The sequence below is a fragment of the Salmo salar genome, chromosome ssa13 (genome assembly GCF_905237065.1).
Source record: "Salmo salar chromosome ssa13, Ssal_v3.1, whole genome shotgun sequence".
Taxonomy (NCBI): domain Eukaryota; kingdom Metazoa; phylum Chordata; class Actinopteri; order Salmoniformes; family Salmonidae; genus Salmo; species Salmo salar.
The window spans coordinates 17,087,218-17,113,671 of NC_059454.1; the positions used below are offsets into that span (position 1 = coordinate 17,087,218).

At 44.2% G+C, this 26,454-nt stretch overlaps 3 protein-coding genes across 10 annotated transcripts in view; 1 reads left to right on the forward strand and 2 right to left on the reverse strand.

Moving 5' to 3' along the window:
- Positions 1 to 5,117, reverse strand: part of LOC106566535 (cyclin-dependent kinase 17) — a 91,896-nt gene extending 86,779 nt beyond the window's left edge. For all 8 annotated transcript variants that reach the window (XM_045692999.1, XM_045693004.1, XM_045693002.1 and 5 more), the window contains exon 1: positions 4,798 to 5,117. The gene's annotated coding sequence lies outside the window, so the exon portion shown is untranslated. The remainder of the gene's footprint in view (positions 1 to 4,797) is intronic.
- A 4,707-nt stretch (positions 5,118 to 9,824) lies between these two features.
- LOC106566539 (transmembrane prolyl 4-hydroxylase) lies at positions 9,825 to 26,278 on the forward strand. Its single transcript, XM_014134642.2, has 9 exons — positions 9,825 to 10,639; positions 11,580 to 11,661; positions 19,837 to 20,033; positions 20,136 to 20,226; positions 23,517 to 23,682; positions 23,857 to 24,042; positions 24,212 to 24,302; positions 24,518 to 24,641; positions 24,742 to 26,278. Exons 1-9 carry the CDS (start codon positions 10,247 to 10,249, stop codon positions 24,954 to 24,956), a joined length of 1,545 nt encoding a protein of 514 aa, XP_013990117.1. The 5' UTR covers positions 9,825 to 10,246; the 3' UTR covers positions 24,957 to 26,278.
- Positions 11,858 to 16,548, reverse strand: LOC106566540 (secreted frizzled-related protein 5). Its single transcript, XM_014134643.2, has 4 exons — positions 15,538 to 16,548; positions 12,904 to 13,073; positions 12,710 to 12,799; positions 11,858 to 12,527 (listed from the first exon to the last, which is right to left on the reverse strand). The coding sequence occupies exons 1-4, from the start codon at positions 16,044 to 16,046 to the stop codon at positions 12,208 to 12,210; spliced, it is 1,089 nt and encodes a 362-aa protein (XP_013990118.1). The 5' UTR covers positions 16,047 to 16,548; the 3' UTR covers positions 11,858 to 12,207.
- Positions 26,279 to 26,454: the final 176 nt, after the last annotated feature.

Genomic DNA, 26,454 nt, shown 5'->3' on the forward strand with positions numbered 1-26,454 from the left:
CTATCCATCTCTCCTCACTATCCATCACATCCTACAACCAGTATGGATGTTACGGAAATCCTAACGCTAACTAAGGATACTGACAATGAAAAGAGAGAAGCCAATTATAGACCTTATAAAACCTTGATGAAAGTTAGCTTCACAGAGAATGTTTCAAGATGATCTGTAGTAAGGTGCATGTTTAACAACAAAAAAATCCTCAAAAACTTCATGATGTACATTGTATGTCCCAATCACCCCCCCCCGTATCTTAACAAGACTGAAGAACTAGCAAACAAAACTCATCAATTTGGTATGTATTGCTTCATTAAGATCTTATCTTCATAACTAACTGGAGGACAGCTGAGAGTGGAGAAACCACTTCTGTCAGCGCTTTCAAAAAGCCATGAATTATGACTGACTGAAAATATTTTTGGGGGACGTGGCCTCTTACTCTGAAATGGGCGAAAGGCATGCAATTTTCTTACTTAAATGTCAAATAAAGCCTGAACTCCAACATATAGACAATATGTAGACAAAGATTTATGAACGTGGTTTAATTTGGGCATGCTCAGGTTGACTTTTCCACGGAATCGCCCACATGCAGCCATAAACAAATGTATACACGCACACGCTCACAGTAGCAAAGCAGAGCCATGTGTTAACATACAGTTGAAGTCAGACGTTTACATACAGCTTAGCCAAATACATTTAAACTCAGTTTGTCACAGTTCCTGACATTTAATCCTAGTAAAAATTCCCTGTCTTAGGTCAGTTAGGATCACCACTTTATTTTAAGAATGTGAAATGAATAATAGTAGAGTGAATGATTTATTTCAGCTTTTATTTCTTTCATCACATTCCCAGTGAGTCAGAAGTTTACATTCAGTCAATTAGTATTTGGTAGCATTGCCTTTAAATTGTTTAACTTGGTCAAACGTTTTGGGTAGCCTTCCACAAGCTTCCCACAATAAGTTGGGTGAATTTTGGCCCATTCCTCCTGACAGAGCTGGTGTAACTGAGTCAGGTTTGTAGGCCTCCTTGCTTGCACACGCTTTTTCAGTTCTGCCCACAAATTTTTTATAGGTTTGAGGTCAGGTCTTTGTGATGGCCACACCAATACCTTGACTTTGTTGTCCTTAAGCCATTTTGCCACAACTTTGGAAGTATGCTTGGGGTCATTGTCCATTTGGAAGACCCATTTGCGACCAAGCTTTAACTTCCTGACTGATGTCTTGAGATGTTGCTTCAATATATCCACATAATGTTCCATCCTCATGATGCCATCTATTTTGTGAAGTGCACCAGTTCCTCCTGCGGCAAAGCATCCCCACAACATGATGCTGCCACCCCCGTGCTTCACGGTTGGGATGGTGTTCTTCAGCTTGCAAGCATCCCCCTTTTTCCTCCAAACATAACGATGGTCATTATGGCCAAACAGTTCTATTTTTCTTTCATCAGACCAGAGGACATTTCTCCAAAAAGTACTATCTTTGTCCCCATGTGCAGCTGCAAACCGTAGTCTGGCTTTTTTATGGTGGTTTTGGAGCAGTGGCTTCTTCCTTGCTGAGCGGCCTTTCAGGTTATGTCAATATAGGACTCGTTTTACTGTGGATATTGATACTTTTGTACCTGTTTCCTCCAGCATCTTCACAAGGTCCTTTGCTGTTGTTCTGGGATAGATTTGCACTTTTCGCACCAAAGTACGTTCATCTCTAGGAGGCAGAACGCGTCTCCTTCCTGAGAGGTATGACGGCTGCGTGGTCCCATGGTGTTTATACTTGCCTACTATTGGTTGTACAGATGAACGTGGTACCTTCAGGCATTTGGAAATTGCTCCCAAGGATGAACCAGACTTGTGGTGGTCTACAAAAAAAATTCTGAGGTCTTGGCTGATTTCTTTTGATTTTCCCATGATGTCAAGCAAAGAGGCACTGAGTTTGAAGGTTGGCCTTGAAATACATCCACAGGTACACCTCCATCTTCTAAAACCATGACATCATTTTCTGGAATTTTCCAAGCTGTTTAAAGGCACAGTCAACTTAGTGTATGTAAACTTCTGACCCACTGGAATTGTGATACAGTGAATTATATGTGAAATAATCTGTGTGTAAACAATTGCTGTAACAATTACTTGTGTCATGCACAAAGTAGATGTCCTAACCGACTTGCCAAAACTATAGTTTGTTAACAAGAAATTTGTGGAGTGGTTGAAAAACGAGTTAAATGACTCCAACCTAAATGTATGTAAACTTCTGACTTCAACTGTACATATGGCTTAGTGGCAAAGGGGAAATGGGCACTCAGTGCCACTCAGAGTCCTGCTTGGAGCAGTAGTCTGACTGAGGATGCATGCGTAATGAGTAAACAAGTCTGCCCCACTACAGAATCCATTTTCCTGGCCTTTCCTTCCAAACAATAACACACATACATATGCACACAGCAACACTCACACACATGCGTGCTGAGATATACACACTGAGATAAACATGCACAGAGATGTACACACACTGACATATACACACACACACACACACACACACACACACACACACACACACACACACACACACACACACACACACACACACATAGTGATAACATGCAAGGAAGCCCACTCTCTTTATTAGGTCTCTGGGCTCCTCCTCTGTTTCTTTCCTCTCCTCCTTCTTAATCTGCACATCTTCCCAGGGAAAGAGGATAGCGGGAGGAAAATAGGATAGCGGGAGAAAAATAGGATAGAGGAAAATAGGAGAGAGAGGGGAAAGAGGATAGAGGGAGGAAAATCGGAGAGAGAGGGGAAAGAGGAGAGAGAAGGGAAAGAGGAGAGAGAGGGGAAAGAGGAGAGAGAGGGGAAAGAGGAGAGAGAAAAGGGAGGAAAGAGGGAGGAAAAGAGTACAAAAATACAAAAACAGACATGTATGGAATAGAGGAAAGAAAGTGAGCAGGGGAGAGATAAATGATGTGTATTGAGAGAGAGAGAGAGAGAGAGAGAGAGAGAGAGAGAGAGAGAGAGAGAGAGAGAAAGCAGAGAGAGAGAGAGAGAGGCAGAGAGAGAGAGTACACAGAAAGAAACACCGGATTAATTCCTTCTATAACCCTTAAAATGGACCACAGCTGGGCCACAGTGGAAGACCAGTGGACCCATCAGAAGACTAAGGCTCTACTGACACTGTCTTAGCCATTAAACTTATAAGCCATAGGCTATTGTAGCCTACCTACTGTTTCATAACTGGTTTATAAGTAGCCAGACAATTAGACAATTAAACTGCCTGGACAAAACAGTCTTTGTCATTGTTTTTCTTCTGAATGACAAATCGAAAAGATGTCACGCTCTGTTTCAACATGAGTGAGATAGGAATAGAATTCATGCCACCAATCAATAGAGTTCATGCAGTCGACTCTGGACAATAGAGGTGGTGAATATGGCGAAAAACGCAGAAATATTTGCATGATTGGAATGTGATGAACTCCCCCCAGTCGTGAGAACCCGAAATTGAATAGATGATGTCATTAGAAAGGCAGAATCTCTGTGACCAGAATCAACAGTACACAGTGGACTGGACTGTGAAAGCAGGTTGAATATCGGCTACCCACTCTCAACACCTGGCTGCATCAACAAAAACAACCTCGCAGGCCCTGTAATCACTTTAACTTATTAATGGAAACTACTGCACCGGCAATTCTGCTTGAATCATGAACCAACAGTTTCCATGCAACATAAAAAAAATGCGCATCTTCTCTGACATTTAAAAAGGCCTGGGAAGCTCATAACCTCAGATATTTTATGCGGCTCATCAAGAACATACCGTATGTCCGGTGCACTTCTTCACTGGCTATAACGCCGTTATTAACCTCGATGGCAACGATCGCTGCGTATTATTTCTAACCCGGACATCCATTGACAGCCCCATCAATAATTCATCGGTAAATGATACTCCCACCACGGACGGTTTACCGGATCGTGAAGACAAAATATAGCCATTAATATCAGGATTATTTTATAGTATTACTAAATTACCATTATCTTCATTATGCTTTTGTTTTATATGTTTTCTGTAATGCATGCATGGTGCAACAAACAACACCGTCCCATTCGCGGACTACCCATGTAGAGACTTCAGGCATCTCTATGGCAGAGACCCAGCTGGACTAGACGTCAGTATTATTGGCTATAGTAGGCTAGTGAACTGGCTCTCAGCGATAACGCAATGATCGACATATTGAGTTAAAGCGCGATTCTCGGAACCCCGGCCTTTCCCTTTCACTCCGTCCCTCTCCTCGTGTTTTCCTGGAACAGAGCATCCGGGAGGGTAGAGTATGACAGGGCATACAAAAGTTACAGAACAGTAGTCGAGATATGTGGAAGGTACGCATAAAATACAATTAGATTTTGACCATTGGTTGATCTTTCCTGTGATGTTTTTGGCTTAACCTCCAGAACACTGTTGGTGTAGATAGGTGGATAGCCCGCATAGCACGACCTGCTTTGTTGACTAGGTTATGGTTGGTGATGGTCGGCTGTCTGAGGCTGCTGGTTGGGCTAACTTTACTAGTAGCCTTTGTCAAATCACAAATACAGAATCAACACCTTCGCGACTAAGCAGGCAATTCAGATAAATTCATATCATCGTACTGCTAAACGCCACTGTAAAACTGCAATCTCAATAGGATCACAGCCCACGATTCGCACTAAACCGTCATGGTTAGCGTCTGAGCTGAACTTCAACTAACGGGTGACAACGTTTAACAAAACCCAGCCACAAAATAATAACGTCAGTCACAGACATAGAAAAGCAACATTGTAACAATACGAACCTGAAAAGATCGGAATGTGAGAGGCTCAGTCCTGTAGATAGGGCAGTCCAAACGATTGTATGCGACAAGTTTGTGCAGCTACCGCGGTAGCCTACGTGGTGGCAAGTGAAGGAGGTGGCTATGGAATACCTATAGGCCTATTTAATCACTAATTAATATTTAGACTATGTAAGAATATATTCTACGGCTCTATTCGACCAGTGACTTTAAGATGGCTACACTATGGGTTTGTCTGTTTGGCGCTGACAATAACACGGTCCCATTCCATTATCAGCCATATCGCCAGGATCCCAAGTGGAAGTGGTGGCGTGATCCCGGAAAACACCGCAAAGGGTGTGTGTGTGGGGGGGGGGCAATGTGTGTGAAAAGACAGAATAAAGTTCGGAGAGCAAGACACAAGGGAAATTACCTTATTATTTAAGGCAAGTTTCATCCGAATGTCTTATATCTTCCTGGTATTATTTTTCTTCTACATAATTGATTATCTGCAATTTATGGTAATTTAATCATAAATTAATATTCAAATCACTTGCTTATTCATAATTATCCAGACAAAAGGGAATACCTTAAGTGCCACAGGCATGTGGTCCTTATTTCTGCATTTTGTATAGGCCTATAATGATAGCTAGCATATGTCTAATAAGCATAATAGCTGCCTATAGAAAAAATGAAGAGCGAGACGATAGATTAGAAGAGATGTAGGCCACCACTTGTCCTGAATAATTATGCGGGATGTATAGATAATGGGCATCTGAGTAAAGCGAGTGATACAGTGTATGTGTGGGCTATAACCACTTTGATTTTGATTGGAGCGGAGGTCTAGTTCTGGACGGTTAGTCTGCATTGCGCTCAAAATGATGTTCAGCGCGAGTAAAATGGAACACGGTTTGAGGCCTGTTCAGACTAGGCCTGTTCAGACTTCTGACCCACTGGAATTGTGATACAGTGAATTATAAGTGAAATAATCTGTTTCTAAACAATTGTAAAAATTATTTGTGTCATGCACAAAGGAGATGTCCTAACCGACTTGCCAAAACTATAGTTTGTTAACAAGAAATTTGTGGAGTGGTTGAAAAACGAGTATTAATGACTCCAACTTAAGTGTATGTAAACTTCCGACTTCAACTGTATGTGAGGGTTTATGGCAAGGCAAACGGTGTTGCAGTAGTCTAGTGCGTCGTTCGGGAATAATGACATGCGAACCTGGGCAACTTTGCGTTCACATTGCCCTAAAAAAGGGAACGGGAACTCGGAATTCAAGCTAACCGAACTCAGGCTATTTTGAAGGGTCTGAGTTCCTTTGGAGTGTTCACACTGCAACAAAAAATTATTGTCGAACTGCACTGAGTTCACAAAAATGATCTGAAAGGGACCAAGTGTGAAAACACCCTTAGTCTGAACAGGCCTCAAACCGTGTTCCATTTTACTCGCGCTGTGCATAATTTTGAGCGCAATGCCGACTAACCGTTTTCACACTTGGTCCCTTTCAGATCATTTTTGTGAACTCAGTGCAGTTCGACAATTTTTTTGTGCAGTGTGAACACTCCAAAGGAACTCAAACCCTTCAAAAAAGCCTGAGTTCGGTTAGCTTGAATTCCGAGTTCTCCGCTCCAATCAAAATCAAAGTGGCTATAGCCCACACATACACTGTATCACTCGCTTTACTCAGATGCCCATTATCTATACATCCCGCATAATTATTCAGGACAAGTGGTGGCCTACATCTCTCGCTCTTCATTTTTTCTATAGGCAGCTATTATGCTTATTAGACATATGCTAGCTATCATACACTAAGTTGACTGTGCCTTTAAACATCTTGGAAAATTCCAGAAAATGATGTCATGGTTTTAGAAGCTTCTGATAGGCTTATTGACATCATTTGAGTCAATTGGAGGTGTACCTGTGGATGTATTTCAAGGCCTACCTTCAAACTCAGTGCCTCTCTGCTTGACATCATGGGAAAATCAAAAGAAATCAGCCAAGACCTCAGAAAAAGAAATGTAGACCTCCACAAGTCTGGTTCATCCTTGGGAGCAATTTCCAAACGCCTGAAGGTACCACGTTCATCTGTACAAGCAATAGTAGGCAAGTATAAACACCATGGGACCACGCAGCCGTCATACCTCTCAGGAAGGAGACGCGTTCTGTCTCCTAGAGATGAACGTACTTTGGTGCGAAAAGTGCAAATCAATCCCAGAACAACAGCAAAAGACTATGTGAAGATGCTGGAGGAAAAAGGTCCAAAAGTATCTAAATCCACAGTAAAACGAGTCCTGTATCGACATAACCTGAAAGGCCGCTCAGCAAGGAAGAAGCCACTGCTCCAAAACCGCCATAAAAAAGCCAGACTACGGTTTGCAGCTGCACATGGGGACAAAGATTGTACTTTTTGGAGAAATGTCCTCTGGTCTTATGGAACAAAAATAGAACTGTTTGGCCATAATGACCATTGTTGTGTTTGAAGGCAAAAGGGGGAGCTTGCAAGCCAAAGAACAACATCCCAACCATGAAGCACGGGGGTGGCAGCATCATGTTGTGGGGGTGCTTTGCAGTAGGAGGAACTGGTGCACTTCACAAAATAGATGGCATCATGAGGATGGAACATTATGTGGATATATTGAAGCAACATCTCAAGACATCAGTCAGAAAGTTAAAGCTTGGTCGCAAATGGGTCTTCCAAATGGACAATGACCCCAAACATACTTCCAAAGTTGTGGCAAAATGACTTAAAGACAACAAAGTCAAGGTATTGGCGTGGCCATCACAAAGCCCTGACCTCAATCCTATAGAAAATCTGTGGGCAGAACTGAAAAAGCGTGTGTGAGCAAGGAGGCCTATAAACCTGACTCAGTTACACCAGCTCTGTCAGGAGAAATGGGCCAAAGTTAACCAACTTATTGTGGGAAGCTTGTGGAAGGCAACCCAAAACATTTGACCCAAGTTAAACAATTTAAAGGCAATGCTACCAAATACTAATTGAGTGTATGTAAACTTCTGACCCACTGGGAATGTGATGAAAGAAATAAAAGCTGAAATAATCATTCTCTCTACTATTATTCTGACATTTCCCATTCTTAAAATAAACTGGTGATCTAACTGACCTAAGACAGGGGATTTTTACTCGGATTAAATGTCAGGAACTGTGAAAAACTGAGTTTAAATGTATTTGGCTAAGGTGTATGTAAACTTCCGACCTCAACTGTAGGTGCCGAACAAAAAACGAAAAAGATGATGATGTGCATGTTGGTGTGAAAAAAAAGTGCTATTTTGGGATATTGATTAGAAATTGTCAACGTTCCACAGCAATGTCAAAATGTGTGGAGTTTTTAGTTCAGATTATTTGATTATAATTTGTGATCATAAACTGTTTATTGATTGTGGGGTTTGAATAGTGTGAGAGGACAACCTATTTGGTGAGAATCACAACATAGGGTACAAAATCTATTCTAGTTCTCAAAGGGCCAGTAGCCAACTTGGGTGTACAATTTTCAACTACAGCATTATTTATTCTGAAGTTATTCTTCTGCTATTTATTCTGTTAGCAATCAAATGTACATGTAAATAGTATACTATATATACTAAAGTATGTGGACACCCCTTCAAATTAGTGGATTTGGCTATTTCAGCTACAACCGTTGCTGACAGGTGTATAAAATCGAGCACACAGCCATGCAATCTCCATAGACAAACATTGACAGTAGAATGGCCTTACTGAAGAGCTCAGTGACTTTCAACATAGCACCGCGATAGGATGCCACCTTTCCAATAAATTATTTTGTTGAATGTCTACCCTGGTCAACTGTTAGTGCTGTTATTGTGAAGTGGAAACATATAGGAGCAACAACGGCTCAGCCGTGAATTGGTAGACCACGCAAGCTCACAGAATGGGACCCCCGAGTGCTGAAGCACGTAGTGCGTAAAAATCGTCTGTCCTCGGTTGCAACCCTCACTACCGAGTTCCAAGGGTTTGCCGAGCAGCCGAACAGAAGACTAAGGTCACCATGTGCAATGCCAAGCGTCGTCTGGAATTGTGTAAAGCAGTAAAGGGGCGGGGGTGTCCACATACTTTTGGTCATGTAGTGTATATTCTGATCACAATTATTATGTCTCATATTTTAATTAAATGCTATCTATTAGCTTCCAAAATGTAAGTAGGTAAACCTAGCTGCACGATAACACATACTGATTGAATGGCTTGTCCTGCACTTTGTAAAAAACCCTGAGTGCATGTTGGAAAAAGCTCTTGGTTCCTTTCTAAACATAGCAATGTGAATGCAAAGAGGACTCGGCCCACAAAATAGGTGAAGTTAACTGGCAAAAGAGTTGAGTCTTCATTCAAAGGCAGTGGCAGTGTGAGTACAAAGAGAAATGTGTTATTTCACTTTCTTTTCTTTTTTTTACCCCAGTTCACTTTAAAGAGGACTGAGATTGGTTCTTTTAAAGAGGACTATATGTGAAAACACCCTAAGATCATTGAGTTCAAATTTGGACCCGTAACATAGTGGTCCAAAGGTCGAACTCGTGGTATCAATATGCACCTGCTATTTACACCCCTTCATGAATGGAAATGTCCTTTAAAATCAAATGTCAGAATCATTTGCGACCTATACTCTTTTAAATACCATTAATAGCTGGTATTGCATCTCAACAGAGTGACTAATGGCACACAGAGAGAGAGAGAGAGATGTAAACATGTTTCCCATGCCAATAAAACCCTTTGAATTTAAGTTAATTGAATTGAGAGAGCTATTAGGCAGCCCATGAGAAGATAAGCAGATGAAGACTGCGCGGAGGGATTATGTTCCGATAACAGCCATAGATAAAACTGTATTTGCAGCATTACTCCAAACAAAAATAAGTGAACCCGGACCTCCCCAATGCAGAGTAGCCCACGTTGCAGTTCAGTATCGCCATTCCCTTTATTTTGGTGCCATCGTGTGGTAACAGAGGCTCACTGCGTCGGAATTTGGAATGTTTTATTCGGGTCGTCCGCTAGAGGGCGATAGTGTTTTGATAGGTTCAGAAAACAGAGCCAGCCGTCTACTCTTGTTTATGTAGTTGATGTTGTCAGGGGTACAGTCAACAGTAAACCCATCTACATGAAATATGGATTATCCCATTGCAAGTGCAGTCCTTTCGGATATTTAACACGGTCATAGATAGTGTTGCCTTGTATTGTATCTAAAGGAAAACAACCTGTCGTCGTGTCTGAAGAAGGCAGGCTCACTCGCTTAGCTAACCTACTGGACTTACATGCTAGCTAAGCTGTATGGGTGAAATGAATGTTAGTAGTTAGCTACATAGTTAGCCATCTTTGCATGTATGATGCTGCTGTCAGCTATCGTTAGCTAACGCTAGCACACAGTGGCAGAACAGCCAGCTAGCTATCTTGTAAAGAAGCCAGCATATGTACATCTCCACGAATATCCTGCCAGACATTTAGCTAGTCATGGATTATAGCAATCGACATATCCATTCAGAAATGGATGATGAATCTCAGGAAAGCATGGATGCGTGTGGCGACTCATCACCGTATGTGCCTCCGCACCTCCCTCCAATGCCCGGCCGAGAGCGGCTTCAGATTCAGAAGAGCAGTGTCTGCTCCCGGGCTTACTTCGTGGTGGTAATGGTCTTCTTCCATGTTTACATCATAAACATCATTGGGCTGTTGTTCTACGTACACTACAATAACAGTCCGGCGGATATTGTCAGCGCCGACGGGGACACATCGGCATCTAGCAGCGGGGTTGACAGCCGCCTGTCCCCGTCAGACCCACCTCAACAAGACCCTGACCTGGATGTCCGTCAGAGCTTCAGTCTACCACGCATCGAGGGGATACGGGTGAGGAGATAATGAGGCGCCCTAATACTATTACTATCATAAAACAAAACAAGCGGTGTGCATCCAGTTGTAGTGGCCACCGGAAGACAAAAATAACATGCCAGCCAAGTTCGATCGCCGTGGTCTGTACGTCCGCAATTTTCTAACTTCGCGAACTAACTAGAACCAGACCGAGAGGAAGAGTCGAGGCCACTACATGTAGCTAGAATAACTCCTCCAACAGTCCCAGGCATGGTTTGGTGGAAAGTAAACATACATCTATCTGCCTTTTCACTCATTCGAACAAAATGTCACTCTTTATGTTTTGACTTTCCACTAGTTCTGCTAACTAGTACTAAATACTAGCGGTGGCACGTCAAAATAGATGAGTGCAACGTCCTTAAATGAGGGAAAAGGCTCAACGGCAGCTAGCTAGTTAGCTGTGGTTGTTAGTCTCACGGCATCGCTTGTACAATATTCCACATGTGTTGGTTTATTTAGCTAGCTAACGTTAGGTAGTTACCTTTGCTTCTACTATCCAGTTGGAAACTCAAATCAGTCTATTAGCAAGCTAGCTAGCTTTGTTAGATAGCCAGTTAGCACAGTTAGTAGCTTTAGTCCTCTTTTAATGTGCAATACATTAGACTACAAACGTAATTGCTTGTAGCAAATCTCATGTTTTAAAGAGTTACCAAACCAACCTCGCATTAAAGTTTATTGTTATGGCAAACCATCAATGAATGACCAAGTCTTGTCAAAATCAGTTTGTAAATGGAGAATCTGGGCTGTATTTAGTGAAACTGCTGTGCTTGGTAGTAGCGTCCCATCTCACAGTGGCCTCTACTGTCCCGGAGTGGTACAGGACCGAACTCAACGACGAGGCGCAGACCACCATCCTAACCAACACTTCATTTTGATCATGCCCAAGGCTTTACAATATTAATGTAGACTGTTTCCTCAGGTGGGTCATGTCCAGAGGGTGTCACTCAAGCCTGACAGAATCCAGGAGATGAAGACTCTCAGCCTCAAGCCTCTGCTCTTTGGTAAGAATAGCACCTTTTACCCTTTAGGGCAGGCTTTTTCCACACACATACAGTTTAGGATATATATCTGTTATTCAAATGCTTTGAGAATAATATGATTGATGACACTGTTAATAAACAACCCCCATCTTACAAGACCCATGAAAACTGACAACCCAAACTACATCAATAACATCATGAATGAATGCAAGCTCAACACTTTGAAAACACTCATTTAATTTCAGTCAACCTCTCACAAATATAGATCAGTGATATTTACTTATAATTTATAGATATGTACATTTGCAGGAAACACAGAAGGTCTTGTCCTTTGCAGCGTCCTCTCCTGAGCTCAGGATGGTGCTCTCTGAAACATCCAGCTCTCCAAGGATGTAATTCAAATCCAGGAAGTCTATCATAGAAATGTACCCTCCCCCAAACAACCTCCTCTCTCCCTGCTGATGTCATATGGTGTTTTAATCACATCCCTGACTCTGTACACCTAGACCTATAGCTCAGCTCAGACCCATTTCAGACCTCAAGTTCAGCTCCTAGCCAGAGCCCCTGCTAGCCTCTACATCGGTGCTGTTTCCACTTGCGGGCTGCAGCCATCAGGTTCCTGGCGTGTTTGTTCCAGGCAAAGGCCTTGTTGACCACCAGCCATTCTCCCTGCACCGTGCCCGTCACCAGGAAGGTCCCGCCTCGGGGCTGACGCCGCGTCATGTTCCGTACACAGCTGGCGTCTCTCTCCAGCCACAGCTGCAGGCGGGAGCGGATCTGTCCTCCCAGGAGAGGCCCGTGCTTCAGAACCTGCAGACGAGAGGCCAGGGAGAACTGGGCCAAACTCACCTGACTGGATTTTAGCTGCGTGAGACGCAGTTTCACCACTGGGGACACAGAGGGCAGCAGAGAGACAGAGAAATGCATTAAGATGGGTAGGTAGGGTACATCTCAATGTTTGATCTGGATATTGTCAATAGGGAGGACAGAGAGACATTGGAATACATCATCTGAACCAATCTCTGTAAAATAGTAATATAATAAAGGAACAGAGTGTAGCTCTGCTTACCAAAGTCACTCCTACAGAAAGTTTCCAGCACGTCCTTGGCAGACGAGGCCTCCTCCAGCTCACAGTCCCGACAGCTAGCCTGGGGCACTGCTGAAACAATCATCACAGACACGTCCAGTCAGAGTTCTTAGTCTGACATGGACAGTAGAAAACAGAGCATCTTTTTTTCATAGTGTGTGTGTGGTGTGTGTCACCTCTGCGCCCTCCTGTGCTGGTGTTGGTGACAGAGGAGATACACATGAGGTGGTTGGCAGGAAACTGGTCACAGCGAAGGATATCTGGCCAGGGGTAACCATAACAACCCATGATGGGCGCGCAGCTGTCCCGCACTGACTCACACAGACTCTGACACGGAGAGACGAACCTGCCCAGGAGAGAGGGGTTGACAAAATGGATGCAAGAACAAAGAGCCAGGAGGAGAACAAAAGAGTATGTTAGTGAATGGATCCAAATCAATAAAGGAGAAGATGTGGAGGAAGAGAGATGATGCAACACCCTATGAGATAACGTTTAGAAACATTTGTTTCTCCTTTTTAACCCTATGTTTTCTCTCTTTAAAAAAAAACACTGGGACCAGAAATCAGCCCATTTTTTCCCCCGTAGCGATTTGCACTCGTACCCGTAACGGATTGAAAATTGCAGATTTGGGCACTGATAAACACCTACATTTAAATGTAGTAGCTGTACACGACATCAGAGCTCAGGCTCTGCTCCTTTATTTAACAAGTCAGTTAAGAACAAATTCTTATTTTCAATGACGGCCCAGGAACAGTGGGTTAACTGCCTTGTTCAGGCACAGAACGACAGATTTTTACCTCGTCAGCTCGGGGATTCGAACACTCTAACACTCTAACCACGAGGCTACCTGCCGCTTCACAGTGCCGTGTGGGTTTTATACTAACTGACGTTCTGAACTTAAGCACCATCCCTCCTGGTAACGGGGAAAAGATCAGAATGAGGGAAATGCTGTACATTTAAGAGGACTATATGTGTTTTGAAAGATGAGACGTTGAGAATTATCAAACGAAAACGACGTTTAATGACATCAAGTCAGTTAAGAACAAATTCTTATTTGAATGATACCCTAGCCAAATCCAGATTACGCTGGGCCAATTGTGCACTGCCCTATGGGACTCCCAATCACAGCCGGATGTGATGCAGCCTGGATTTGAACCAGGTACTACACTGCGCTGAGATGCAGTGTCTTAGACCACTTCGCCACTCGGGAGCCCATTATACAAGCAAGCCGAACACCCAGGAGTCCAAATGTGCACTCCACATTTCCCTATCATAAAGCTCATGTCATATCCAGTGTCAACGTTTCTGATCACTATGTTTGATGTACAGTTACAAGATGACATGGTGTCATACCCTGGGTTGTTCTGAACAGAATGAGCCTATGTTAGTCTATTGTCAAGAAAATGTGTCGCTGCATAAGCACATGAATGCACTCATGACTCCATTATATGCGCACCAAAGTTATCTGTTTCCCTGAATTGCCTTGTGAAAGCTTAACACTGTAAGATCATATTTTATAACTTAGCTAGTCATGTTGGTAATAGAACAAGCTTTCAAATGATGCCCTCCTGACCCAGATGGCGATTTCTAATGGACCGTTTTTGGACTGCGTAAACGTGATGGTAGGGATGCAGGGTTGTGTTCCATACAAAACAACTACAAGTGTGCTAACTGTAGTTCCTCAACGGCACAACTAGGAGAGCTCAAAAATGCACCTTATAGTTGAAGACTGGTCTTTGAGTCATAAAAGTGCATTGTGTGGCCACTTAAAGACAACAGTTAGTCCTCTCACTCAAACCCTTGTCATTTTTCTGTCTTATGTTACACCTACCTCACATTTTCCAGGAATATTCTTATCGTGTTACTGAATATGTCCAGAGGGTTTTCAGATTCCGTTATCAACAAATGCGGCGAAAAGTAGAGTAAAAGTATAATGCACATATAATCAGTCTTGTGTCAGGTGAACTGTTGTGTCCTCAACTTTAATCTAATACATTTCCCATGATCTCCAAACTGTTCCCTTTCAATTGCTACCATGGTTATGCTTTTCAGATTTCTTCTGCAAGAAACATTTAAATTTAGCCCTATCCATATAGGTCAATTCACACAAGTGTAAAGGGTTAAGGGCCCCATTACTAGCCAGATAATGATCATTTTGCACACAAAAAAACTAGTTAGGCTGGTCCATTTTTCGCCCAGTCTATCTGGCATTTTGGGCAAATGGTCAGCGGCCAGTCAGCCGCTGAGCACAACTCAAACGACATGAGGGGCCTTTCATGGCCTGTAGGTTGTGTGAAACCAGGCCCTTTTCTGTGAGGCAAACCCAGATTAGCATAGCTCCCAGCACTGTGTAATCCACTGCTTTGCCCCCCACTCTGGAGATGTGATTCAGCCCAGAGGAACAGAGAGAGATATGAAGACAGACACACCTACATTTCCTCTCAATGTCTGCTTTGTTTTGAAGAGCTTTCCAAAAGATATCATGCTCACTCAGTAGATAAGTGCTTGTAATATAATCATGATAAAGATCTGGAACAACCCAGGCCAAATCATGTAAATGTCACTGTATGCAAAATGACATCAAGAGTTTAAAAGTTCGACCAGTTATCTAGTCTACACTATACCTTCTCTCAAGGAGACACGTCTCCCCGTCTTTCTCCTCTTTACCAATGACTTGTTTATTTAGTGTACACACATCTCTACACTCTGTTCTCTACAAAGAAATACCTTTGTATTTTCCTCCAACAATTTCTGTCATTTCCAAAGACAAGCTAGTAGTTCCACCTTCCCAGCGTCTCTCCCCTCCTTACCTGTCCAGGCAGATGGGTGCGAACAGCGAGCAGAGGAAGATGCGGGCGTCGGGGTGGCACTCCCGGGCGAGCAGGGGTAGCCAGCTGGCACTCTGCTGGACGGCCTCGCCTGGCGACTCGTGCCCCAGCAGGTTGGGCATCCTCATGGTGGCGTAGCCGATGTTCTGGCACAGGGCCATGCCCGCCGGGATGGGCACACAGCGGGAGGAGCTCCGAGGCTCCCACTGCCCTTCACTGCTGACGGACAGGATGGTAGCACCAGCTCTATCTTCAGCCACGGCCTCATCCGCAGTCTCCAACCCAGCTTTAACTCTAGACCCAACTCTGACCCTGGTCCTGGTTACTGTACCAGCCGCTGGTCCACTCCCAGCTCCAGGTCCTGCCTCCAGCCTGACACTCCAGCCAGGCCCAGCTGGAAGCAGGAGGAGCAGGAGCACGAGGAGAGCAGGAGCACGAGGAGAGGTCCTCTTAGAGGTGGTGCGAGGATGAGGAGCAGGAACGGGCATCATCCCGGGAGGAGGAAAGGAAATCCACACAGGAGAGAGTGTCTGGGTGTTTGTGGTGATGGTCTGTATGACAGGGAGGGGATTGGTGTATTTATACTAGGCAGGCGGTGACACGTATCCTCTGCAGGCTTGGTCTGCATTAGCATAGGAGAGTGGTGGGGGAAGGGATGGGAGTGGGCCAGCAGGGGGTTAACGATGGGGGGAGGGCGTGGGGTACAAGGGAGTGGGACAGTGCTTGAGATGGGATTAGATATGAAACCCACTCACTTTCATTTGCTCCAATGTGAGTGAGTGAGTGAGTGAGTGAGTGAGTGAGTGAGTGAGTGAGTGAGTGAGTGAGTGAGTGAGTGAGTGAGTGAGTGAGTGAGGGTTCTGTAGTAGTGACTGATTTAAGGATATCAAGGATTGTGTGTGAATGTACAGGTAACTGACAAAATAAAGGAAACACCAACATAGTGTCTTAATAGGGTGTTGGGCCACCACCAGCCAGAACAACTTAAATGCACCTTGGCATAGATTCTAAGTGTCTGGAACTCTATTGGAAAGACGCAACATCATTCTTCCACGAGAAATTCCATCATTTGGTGTTTTGTTGATGGTGGAAAACACTGTCTCAGGCGCCGCTCTAGAATCTCCCATAAGTGTTCAATTAGGTTGAGATCTGGTGACTGAGAAGGCCATGGTATATGGGTTACATTGTTTTCATGCTCATCTAACTATTCAGTGACCACTCCTGCCCTGTGGATGGTGGCATTGTCATCCTATGGGGGCATAGCCATGGTAGCCAAAATAATGGCCTGCCCAGCATTTGGTCTGCTCAGATGTTAATTGATGAATTAACTCGGGAACCATACCTGTGTGGAAACACCTGCTTTCAATATACTTTGTATCCCTCATTTACTCAAGTGTTTCCATTATTTTGGCAGTTACCTGTATGTGTGTGTTCAGGTTGTTATGCTCTCTTTGTGTGTGTGTGTGTGTGTGTGTGTGTGTGTGTGTGTGTGTGTGTGTGTGTGTGTGTGTGTGTGTGTGTGTGTGTGTGTGTTGTCCTGACTTAGCCTGACTTGCCATTCCGCCCCCACAGCTTGAGATGAGGAAAAGAGTCCCCCTCGTGTCACGAACACCACCTCTCCCCTCTCTTCGGTTGAATGATTCAGTTGTGCAACTGACTAGGTATCCCCTTTCCCTTCCTTTCTCTCTCTTTTCAAAGGCAAAGGAACCCTTTCTCTTGCTCTCTTTCTGCACTCCTGTCCCCAAGAAGCCCTCCAGTCTGCACTCCCTCTTCAAATGATCCCCTCCGTTTCCCCTTGTCTCCCTCTCCCCATACCCCTACAAGCTCGTTTATCCCGACGTGACCCCAGGCCTCCTCTCTATCCCATCTCCCATCTCTCTAACTGTCGAGTGATTTTTACAGATGAATCAGGAATGCCTGATTTCATGACCTTTTTATGAGGATAACTTGGTACTATTTCTGACTGCGTGTCTGTTCTGTGCTGATTACATCTAAGGGAATGTAAGAAACCTATTATTTAGTGTGTGAGCGTGTGTGAGCGCCCCAGCGTGTGTGAGCGCCCCAGCGTGTGTGTGTGAACATGCGTGTGGGAGAGAGAGGTGGTAGGGTAACTCCCACTGTGAGGCTGTGACCTGATTCCTGTCCAGACAAGCAGGTCACTTCCTCCACGGAGAGACAGGGACAGAAAGAGAGAGGCAGAGGGAGAGGAGGGAGAGAGGGGCCAGACCCAGTCCCCTTCATTCATATCACCCATCTAGCTTAATGATGCATGACTGGACAATAGGGATTAGCCATCAGCCCCTCCCTTTCGCTCTCCCCCTCCCTATCTCATCAGCCAGAGTACAGTACAGGGTCTGCTGTGGGGAACAAGGCCTATACTGTACAGCCAGGCGTCCAGCCGGAAGCCTTTTATTAGGAGAGGAAGGGATGGATGGAGGGAGTGATGGGAAGGCAGGGGTGCAGCTAAGGGGTTACCAGGGGGTCCTGGGCACTCTCATATCTGATCAGGAAGCCTTAGACTAACACACAGGTCCAGCCCAGTGCTTTTAGGTCACCTCTGACAGTCCATGTGTAAATCATGGTTGTATATTCACATAGGGTGAGTGTTGTGTGGTCTTCTTGCTCTCCCACACACTCCCTATGCATGTGAATGGGTCTGAATGAGAATGATGATACCAACCACACACAGACATACTGGTACTCCTCCATACTAACTACTATATATGAGCGACCACCAGTCCGGCTCTCACCCAGGGGAACCACAATACAGCTTCTTTCTCAGTCACCCCCCTGTGGGAGACATTCAATGCCTTGGCTCATTAGCACTGTCAATGGGTCGGGCCATACCACAAATAGCTCCCTGTGGGGGTGATGGGGGGGCCAGGGAGTTCTCATTATCCCCATATCCACGATCACTAAAGAGCCCCTGTGTACACACACCTGCTCAAACACGGCACAGAGAAAGCTAAAGCAAACACAACCGAGACAGATGTTGTTTTAGATAAGTTATTTCTTAACAAGTTGTAAAAGAATGACTGCTTTTTCAGTGCAGTATCCAATCTCTTTGCAGTGCAGAAGGCCTGCGTCGTTTTCTACTGTAACTCTGTAAAGATAAGAACTTGTTTGTCTTCAAAAACTTTGGTTCTTGAATTTAAAGTACTGTATACTGTTAGCCCAAGTCTTAATCATCTCTACTCCTCAGCGATCATCATTCTGGTTTTCTGACATCAGCCAATCAGGAATACTAGGCTATTTGTTACATTAACATAAACCAGGAACATAATCAGTCTTCCATCCATGTCATGTTTGGTTCTACTAGATAGAACAGTCATGTGTGAGTCGTCATCATCATCAGCAGGGCAACATAGAGAGAAGTCTGTAGTCATTGATCACGCTGGTCTGATCTCCCAAGGCACTCATTGGAAATCCTTGATCATGGACCTGGGCTCACCTGAAAGCTGCTTGTTGTCTGTTGTTATGCTAACATGGACACCACCACTGACTCCAGTATCATTATGTTGAGTCTGGATGGGTGGTGTTTGCACATACGCTATCTAACTACATCTAGGCTATCTGATGTCCTAGGCAAGCAAGTGAATGTCTACACATATAGGACTGGTTTCAGTCCTAGGTTGCTAGTTTATCTAACCAAACCATCAGTCCTAGCTTGCCATTATTAAAATCAAATTCAACAATTCCAATAATGTTTTCAATTTGACTTCTTTCAAAAGCAGATCAAACATAGAACATGTAAGAATGAACTATAGCTACTGAATTCTACCATGAAAATATACCGTGCATTATAGGGAAATAATGCACACTCTAGAATGCCCTTCAAGCCAATCAGAAACAACGATTCAACATTGCCATGTTAACCCTCTGATTAAGCAATACGGCCTGAGGGGGTGTGGTATATGGCCAATATACCACGGCTAAGGACTGTTCTTAAGCTCGATGCAACGCGGAGTGCCTGGACACAACTCTTAGCCATGATATATTGGCTATATATCACAAACCCCTGAGGTGCCTTATTGTTATTATAAACTGTTTACCAACTTAAGTAGAGCAGTAAAAATAAATGTCTTGTCATACCCGTGGTATACGGTCTGATATACCACGGTTGTCAGCCAATCAGCATTCAGGGCTCGAACCAGCACTAGACATTAGTGTGGGAAACCCTGGTCATTCTGTGTCTGCCCATACATTACACTTCTACCCAGAGCATGACGTTGTACAGGTAATCAATGACATATGGGTCCCCCCTCTCTTTGTTCCTGTCAGAGATTCCTGGCTTCCTGTCTGAGGAGGAGTGTGGTGTGGTGGTGCAGCTGGCCCAGCTGAAGGGTCTGATGGAGAGCCAGGCCACAGTGCCACCAGGAGACCAGGAGGAGGAACTGCAGCCACTGCTCTCCCTCAGCCCCGAGGAGACCTTCAGCCTGCTAGACCTGGACCAAGACGGACTACTGCAGAGACAGGAAGTGAGAGAGAGGGGATGAGGAAGGGAGAGGCAGGTGGATGAGAGGGAGGGATAGAGAGCTGCCGGCAGCTCATTAGTTTGTGGTTGTGTGTTTCTGTCCCAGATCTTGAGCCACTCTCGTTCACGGGACGGGACCTGGCTGAGCCCAGAGAACTTACGACAGATACTCACCGGCCAGGAGGCCAGCCCAGCAGGTACTTTGTCGTGTGTGTGTGTGTGTGTGTGTGTGTGTGTGTGTGTGTGTGTGTGTGTGTGTCTCGCTCTTCGTAGCCAATGTGAGGTAAGACCTTTAACCTCTATGGGCTAGCGTCCCACCTACTCAACAGCCAGTGTAATCCCGTGGCGCGATATTCAAATACCTCAGAAATGCTATTACTTCAATTTCTCAAACATATGACTATTTTACACCATTTTAAAGACAAGACTCTCATTAATCTAACCACACTGTCCGATGTCAAAAAGGCTTTACAACGAAAGCAAAACATTAGATTATGTCAGCAGAGTACCCAGCCAGAAATAATCAGACACCCATTTTTCAAGCTAGCATATGTCACAAAAACCCAAACCACAGCTAAATGCAGCACTAACCTTTGATGATCTTCATCAGATGACACACCTAGGACATTATGTTATACAATGCATGCATGTTTTGTTCAATCAAGTTCATATTTATATCAAAAACCAGCTTTTTACATTAGCATGTGACGTTCAGAACTAGCATACCCCCCGCAAACTTCCGGTGAATTTACTAAAGATTTACTAAATTACTCACGATAAACGTTCACAAAAAGCATAACAATTATTTTAAGAATTATAGATACAGAACTCCTCTATGCACTCGATATGTCCGATTTTAAAATAGCTTTTCGGTGAAAGCACATTTTGCAATATTCTAAGTAGATAGCCCGGCATCACAGGGCTAGCTATTTAGACACCCAGCAAGTTTAGCACTCACCAAAGTCAGATTTACTATAAGAAAAATGTTATTACCTTTGGTGCTCTTCGTCAGAATGCACTCCCAGGACTTCTACTTCAATAACAAATGTTGGTTTGGTCCCAAATAATCCATTGTTATATCCAAATATCCTCAGTTTTGTTCGTGCGTTCAAGACACTATCCGAATGGTAAAGAAGGGTGACGAGCACGACGCATTTCGTGACAAAAAAATTCTAAATATTCCATTACCGTACTTCGAAGCATGTCAACCGCTGTTTAAAATCAATTTTTATGCAATTTTTCTAGTAAAAAAGCGATAATATTCCAACCGGGAATCTGCGTTTAGGTAAAAAGACGAAAGAAAATAAAGCATGGGGTCGACTCGTGCACGCGCCTAAGCCCATTGTCCTCTGATCGGCCACTTACCAAAGGCGATAATGTGTTTCAGCCTGGGGCTGCCTCGATATCATTCAGCTTTTTCAGCCTATGGGAGCCGTAGGAAGTGTCACGTTACAGCAAAGATCCTCAGGCTTCAATAAAAAGAGCCAAGATGAACAAGAACTTGTCAAACAGGTCACTTCCTGTATGGAATCTTCTCAGGTTTTTGCCTGCCATATGAGTTCTGTTTTACTCACAGACACCATTCAAACAGTTTTAGAAACTTTAGGGTGTTTTCTATCCAAAGCCAATAATTATATGCATATTCTAGTTACTGGGCAGGAGTAGTAACCAGATTAAATCGGGTACGTTTTTTATCCGGCCGTGTAAATACTGCCCCCTATCCCCAACAGGTTAAAAGCTATAAAACATACACGACCGTTCAAAAGTTTGCGGTCACTTAGAAATGTCCTTGTTTTTGAAAGAAAAGCAAAAAAATTGCCCATTAAAATAACATAAAATTGATCAGAAATACAGCACAGTGTAGACATTGTTAATGTTGTAAATGACTATTGTAGCTGGAAACGGCTGATTTTTAATGGAATATCTACATAGGCGTACACATGCCCATTATCAGCAAACATCACTCCTGTGTTCCAATGGCACGTATTATGGCCAAACAGTTCTATTTTTGTTTCATCAGACCAGAGGACATTTCTCCAAAAAGTACGATCTTTGTCCCCATGTGCAGTTGCAAACCATAGTCTGGCTTTTTTTAATGGTGGTTTTGGAGCAGTGGTTTCTTCCTTGCTGAGCGGCCTTTCAGGCTATGTCGATATAGGACTCGTTTTACTGTGGAAATATATACTTTTGTACCAGTTTCCTCCAGCATCTTCACAAGGTCCTTTGGGATTGATTTGCTCTTTTTGCACCAAAGTACGTTCATCTCTAGGAGACAGAACGCGTCTCCTTCCTGAGCGGTATGACGGCTGCGTGGTCCCATGGTGTTTATACTTGCCTACTATTGCTTGTACAGATGAATGTGGTACCTTCAGGCGTTTGGAAATTGCTCCCAAGGATGAACCAAACTTGTGGAGCTCTACACATTTTTTTCTGAGGTCTTGGCTGATTTCTTTTGATTTTTTCAAAATATGTCAAGCAAGAGGCACTGAGTTTGAAGGTAGGCCTTGAAATTATAAGTGAAATAATCTGTCTGTAAACAATTGTTGGAAAAATGACTTGTGTCATGCACAAAGTAGATTTGCCAAAACTATAGTTTGTTAACAAGAAATTTGTGGAGTGGTTGAAAAACGAGTTTTAATGACTCCAGCCTAAGTTTATGTAAACTTCCGACTTCAACTGTACATACATACATACATACAAAAGTATGTGGACACCCCTTCAAATTAATTGGAAACTGCATTGTTGTAAAAGGACCCATAAGTATTTCACTGTAAGTCTACACCTGTTGTTTACAAAGCATGTTAGAAATAAAATAAAAATGTGATTTGCTTTGTGTATGTATTTCTTTCCCAAAGCCTATGTGCCAGGCTTTCCCTCTGCCAGTATTATTACGGGGTGAGTGTTTGTGCGTGCCAAGGGTGTGTGTGACCTGATGCCATTATGCCAGGCGCCGTTTGCATTTCCCAGTCCGGATGTGTCCCATCATCTCATTAAAATCTGTGGCCTACCAACCTCCTTCCTTAACATTCCCCCGGATCCCTCGTACTCCTCCTCCCCACACTTATTCGCTCCATCCTCCCCTCCTGCACCCCAGAGCTATTGTTTCGTCTGGGGCGCTGCTTCATAGGGTGATGAGGGGAAAGGGGGCCCGGAGGTTCACTCATTCGAGAGTAATAGAGAGCGAGAGAGTTACAGGGAGGGAGTGGAAAAGCAAAAGAGGAGCTGCAACAGCATACAGGGCTACAGATACAGAAAATGGCCGTGGGATGAGAAAGATCGGAGAATAGGAAAGAGAATAGGAAAGAGGAAGATGAGCTGAGAGTAACAGCATACAGTATTTCACCCCTACACAGAGAGAGGGAGAGTGGATAAAGTGATTAGGAAGATGTGAACATACATCTTAATAGGAGAGCGAGTAAGAGAAAAACATTTGCAGCAGAGAGGGGGGTGTTTGTGTTGGGAGGCTAACTGTGTGTTGTCCCTGCAGGTGTGTTAACTCTAGAGGAGTTCAGGCGTGTGTGTGACGGCATGTCCCAGCATCCCTTGCAGCAGCGAGGCGGAACAAGGCAGGGCCAACCGAAAAGGAAGAGCCGACACACCTGGCTTTATCAGGGACCAGGGTCACACCACATACTACACGCACTGAGGAACAGGTAACTCTCACTCAGTTGTCACACTAACTCAGTTGTCACACTCACTCAGTTGTCACACTCACTCAGTTGTCACACTCACTCAGTTGTCACACTCACTCAGTTGTCACACGCACCCCGTTGTCATAGTAACTCAGTTGTCATACTGTTTTTATTCCGGCCTCTCTCCTTCCTTAGGGTGACCCATCTAGCACGTCTGCCCTCCCCATTGGTTGAGCTGAGCGAGCCGCTGCAGGTGATTCGCTACGAGCAGGGAGGCTTCAGCCACGCCCACCACGACAGTAGCCCCTCCCATCCAGAGACCACCTGCTCACACACACGCCTGGCCGGAAACACTTCGGCACACACCGAGATCTCCTGCAGGTCTCTCTTTCTATATATGTGTGTCTCAGTGTATCCATATGCTTGCTCTAATTTTCATAGATACATCTTTTTATGGTGTCCATCTGTTTGCACAAATGTGCACTTTGATCCTTCCATATTCCAGTCAGACAGTGCCCTTAATATACGGATGTTCTCTCCTTCTCCCCAGGTACATCACTGTGTTACTCTACCTGAACTCTGTGGAGGGAGGCGGAGAGACCACTTTCCCTGTGGCAGACAATCGCACCTATGAGGAGGAGGTGGGTGACCATACTATAACCATTGTCCGTACTAAGAGTTTTTGCTTTCATGTTGAATGATGAGAAGACTACCGATTTCCTGAAATGTGCTGCTATTGCAAACATAGTGCTGAACAATGACAAGGAATCTGACTGAGAAGCACTTGTCATGCTTCATATCAGGAGCATAGAGGAGCTGCATTTTTGTTGTGTTTGCACGCGTGTGTGTCCTCCAGGCATTAGTGCAGGGTGGTGTGGATCTGACAGACACACAGCAGTGCTGTAACAGAGGAAACCTCAGGGTGAAACCAACAGCTGGGACTGCTCTCCTCTGGTACAACCATCTCTCTGATGGCAAAGGTCCGTTCCAGAACACACACTGCTTCATTCTTCATGACTTGTTTTCTCCGTTAACACCGTAAGCCACTAGTTAAACTCCCTATCCCGTCCCGTCCCGCAGGTTGGATGGGTGAGCTGGATGAGTACTCCCTCCATGGGGACTGCCCTGTGACCCGAGGGGTGAAGTGGGTGGCCAACAGCTGGGTGAACGTGGACCCAGACCACCAGCGCCAAGCCCGCTACCAGAGACTGGTGACCCACAGACAGGAGGGAGAGCCGGGCAGAGAGGAGCGGGGAACCCCCCTCCCTCACAGCAACCTCCACCAGGACCTGTAGTACTGTAGCTAGGGCTACTGGGAACACACTGTGGGGAGATGCACACGTTCCTTTAAGCACACAGGGGCAAATCACAATTTCCACTTAGTCATGTTGCATTGATGTCAATGGGAGACTAAGTGAAAAATTTGACTTAAATGGCAGTTAGGATTGCCCCTCAGAATATCTGAAAAGACAAAGTACCTGTGTAATTAATTGAACTCAAAACCCAGTTCTAATTACACATGCAGACGTTTTAGTTGCATTTGTCTGTTTTTCAGTCATAGTTATGGTTCTGAGGGATCCATTCTTGTTTTAAATGTAGTATTCACAGCAAAATGAGCCAATTTAGAATATAATCAGGATGACCCATCTATCTAGGTCTTCCTGACGGGCAGACTTGATGTGGGATTGTATCTGTATAGTTCTCTGTCCATTTCTTCATGAGTGATGTGATGAAAGTATTTGTCAACAGAGTTGGGATGATGGGGGTGCTAGTGAGCTCGAGGAAGCCCAATAACACACCAGGCCCCTGGACCTCAAGCATTAGATATTGACGTTGGCCCAGCCCAATGTCTTTAGGGAACCGCAACAGTCCATGTGTAACCGGTGTGACTGTGCTGCTAACAGCTTCACTTCCTCCACTGTCCCTTTCCTCTTCCTGGGCTTGAACCAGTGGTCCACTGATTCCAAACACGTGTCCGCCTGCTTGACGTACAAACCAGTTGCGCCATAGAAAATTATCAAATTCAATGGTCCCATTTCAAGCTGTGGATGACTTTATCCAGTGCAATTTGACTCCATTACACATCTGTAATCCAAACACTGTTTCTATGTTACAGTTCCTGTCTGGTGGTTGTGTTATGATGAAGAACCACTCTCATTCTCAAACGAGCTGTCCTTTCATACAACTTCTCGTTAAAGATGGAACCAGCGCCACTGTCTGTCCCCAGCACCTTTCCTCATTGTTATAGTTTGGTCAAAACGGAGGTGAGGTGCGTTGAGCAGTGTGGTTCAAAAAACTAAAACATGCAGTAGATATTCTGCTGTTATATCGCACCTGCAATGATGTTTGAGAGGGAGAAAAACTGTTTGTGATTTACAGTAACTTCTTTCTTGTTGTAATAATAGTTATTTTTCAATGTCTGCTTGATTCAGATAAGTGTGTTTATTTATTTATCTATTTATTTGTTGTATTTGATTATTTATTATCTATGTATTATTATTTATTAACTTAATAAGGTGATTGATGAATGTATCATTATTACTTGACTGGTTGATGTTGCATTGAGTCTATTACAGTTGTTGTTCACTGTATACATACAATAAGTCATGGAAAACAATACAATTTGTATCGTTTTTTTCTGTAGCTACAGTGAAAGTCAATTTTTATCTAAGCCTGGCACCGAGGAGCATTCCATGTGGTTTTCTCATTTGGGCAAAAGTCGTTCCTACATCCTCTTTCCTCTGTGACCGATAAGAGGTTGAGTGTTTGAAGAGTGTCAATTCGTTAAAAGGC

Bases quoted from the DNA above. Each gene is read 5' to 3' on its own strand.
- LOC106566539 (XM_014134642.2), top strand. From the start codon at position 10,247: ATGGATTATAGCAATCGACATATCCATTCAGAAATGGATGATGAATCT. The intron at 20,227-23,516 runs GTACTTTGTCGT...TTGTCCCTGCAG, and splicing joins CCAGGAGGCCAGCCCAGCAG to GTGTGTTAACTCTAGAGGAG. The intron at 24,043-24,211 runs GTCTCTCTTTCT...CCTTCTCCCCAG, and splicing joins CACACCGAGATCTCCTGCAG to GTACATCACTGTGTTACTCT.
- LOC106566540 (XM_014134643.2), bottom strand. From the start codon at position 16,046: ATGATGCCCGTTCCTGCTCCTCATCCTCGCACCACCTCTAAGAGGACC. The intron at 13,074-15,537 runs GTAAGGAGGGGA...TCTCCTGGGCAG, and splicing joins GCACCCATCTGCCTGGACAG to GTTCGTCTCTCCGTGTCAGA. The intron at 12,800-12,903 runs GTGACACACACC...TGATTGTTTCAG, and splicing joins CAGCACAGGAGGGCGCAGAG to CAGTGCCCCAGGCTAGCTGT.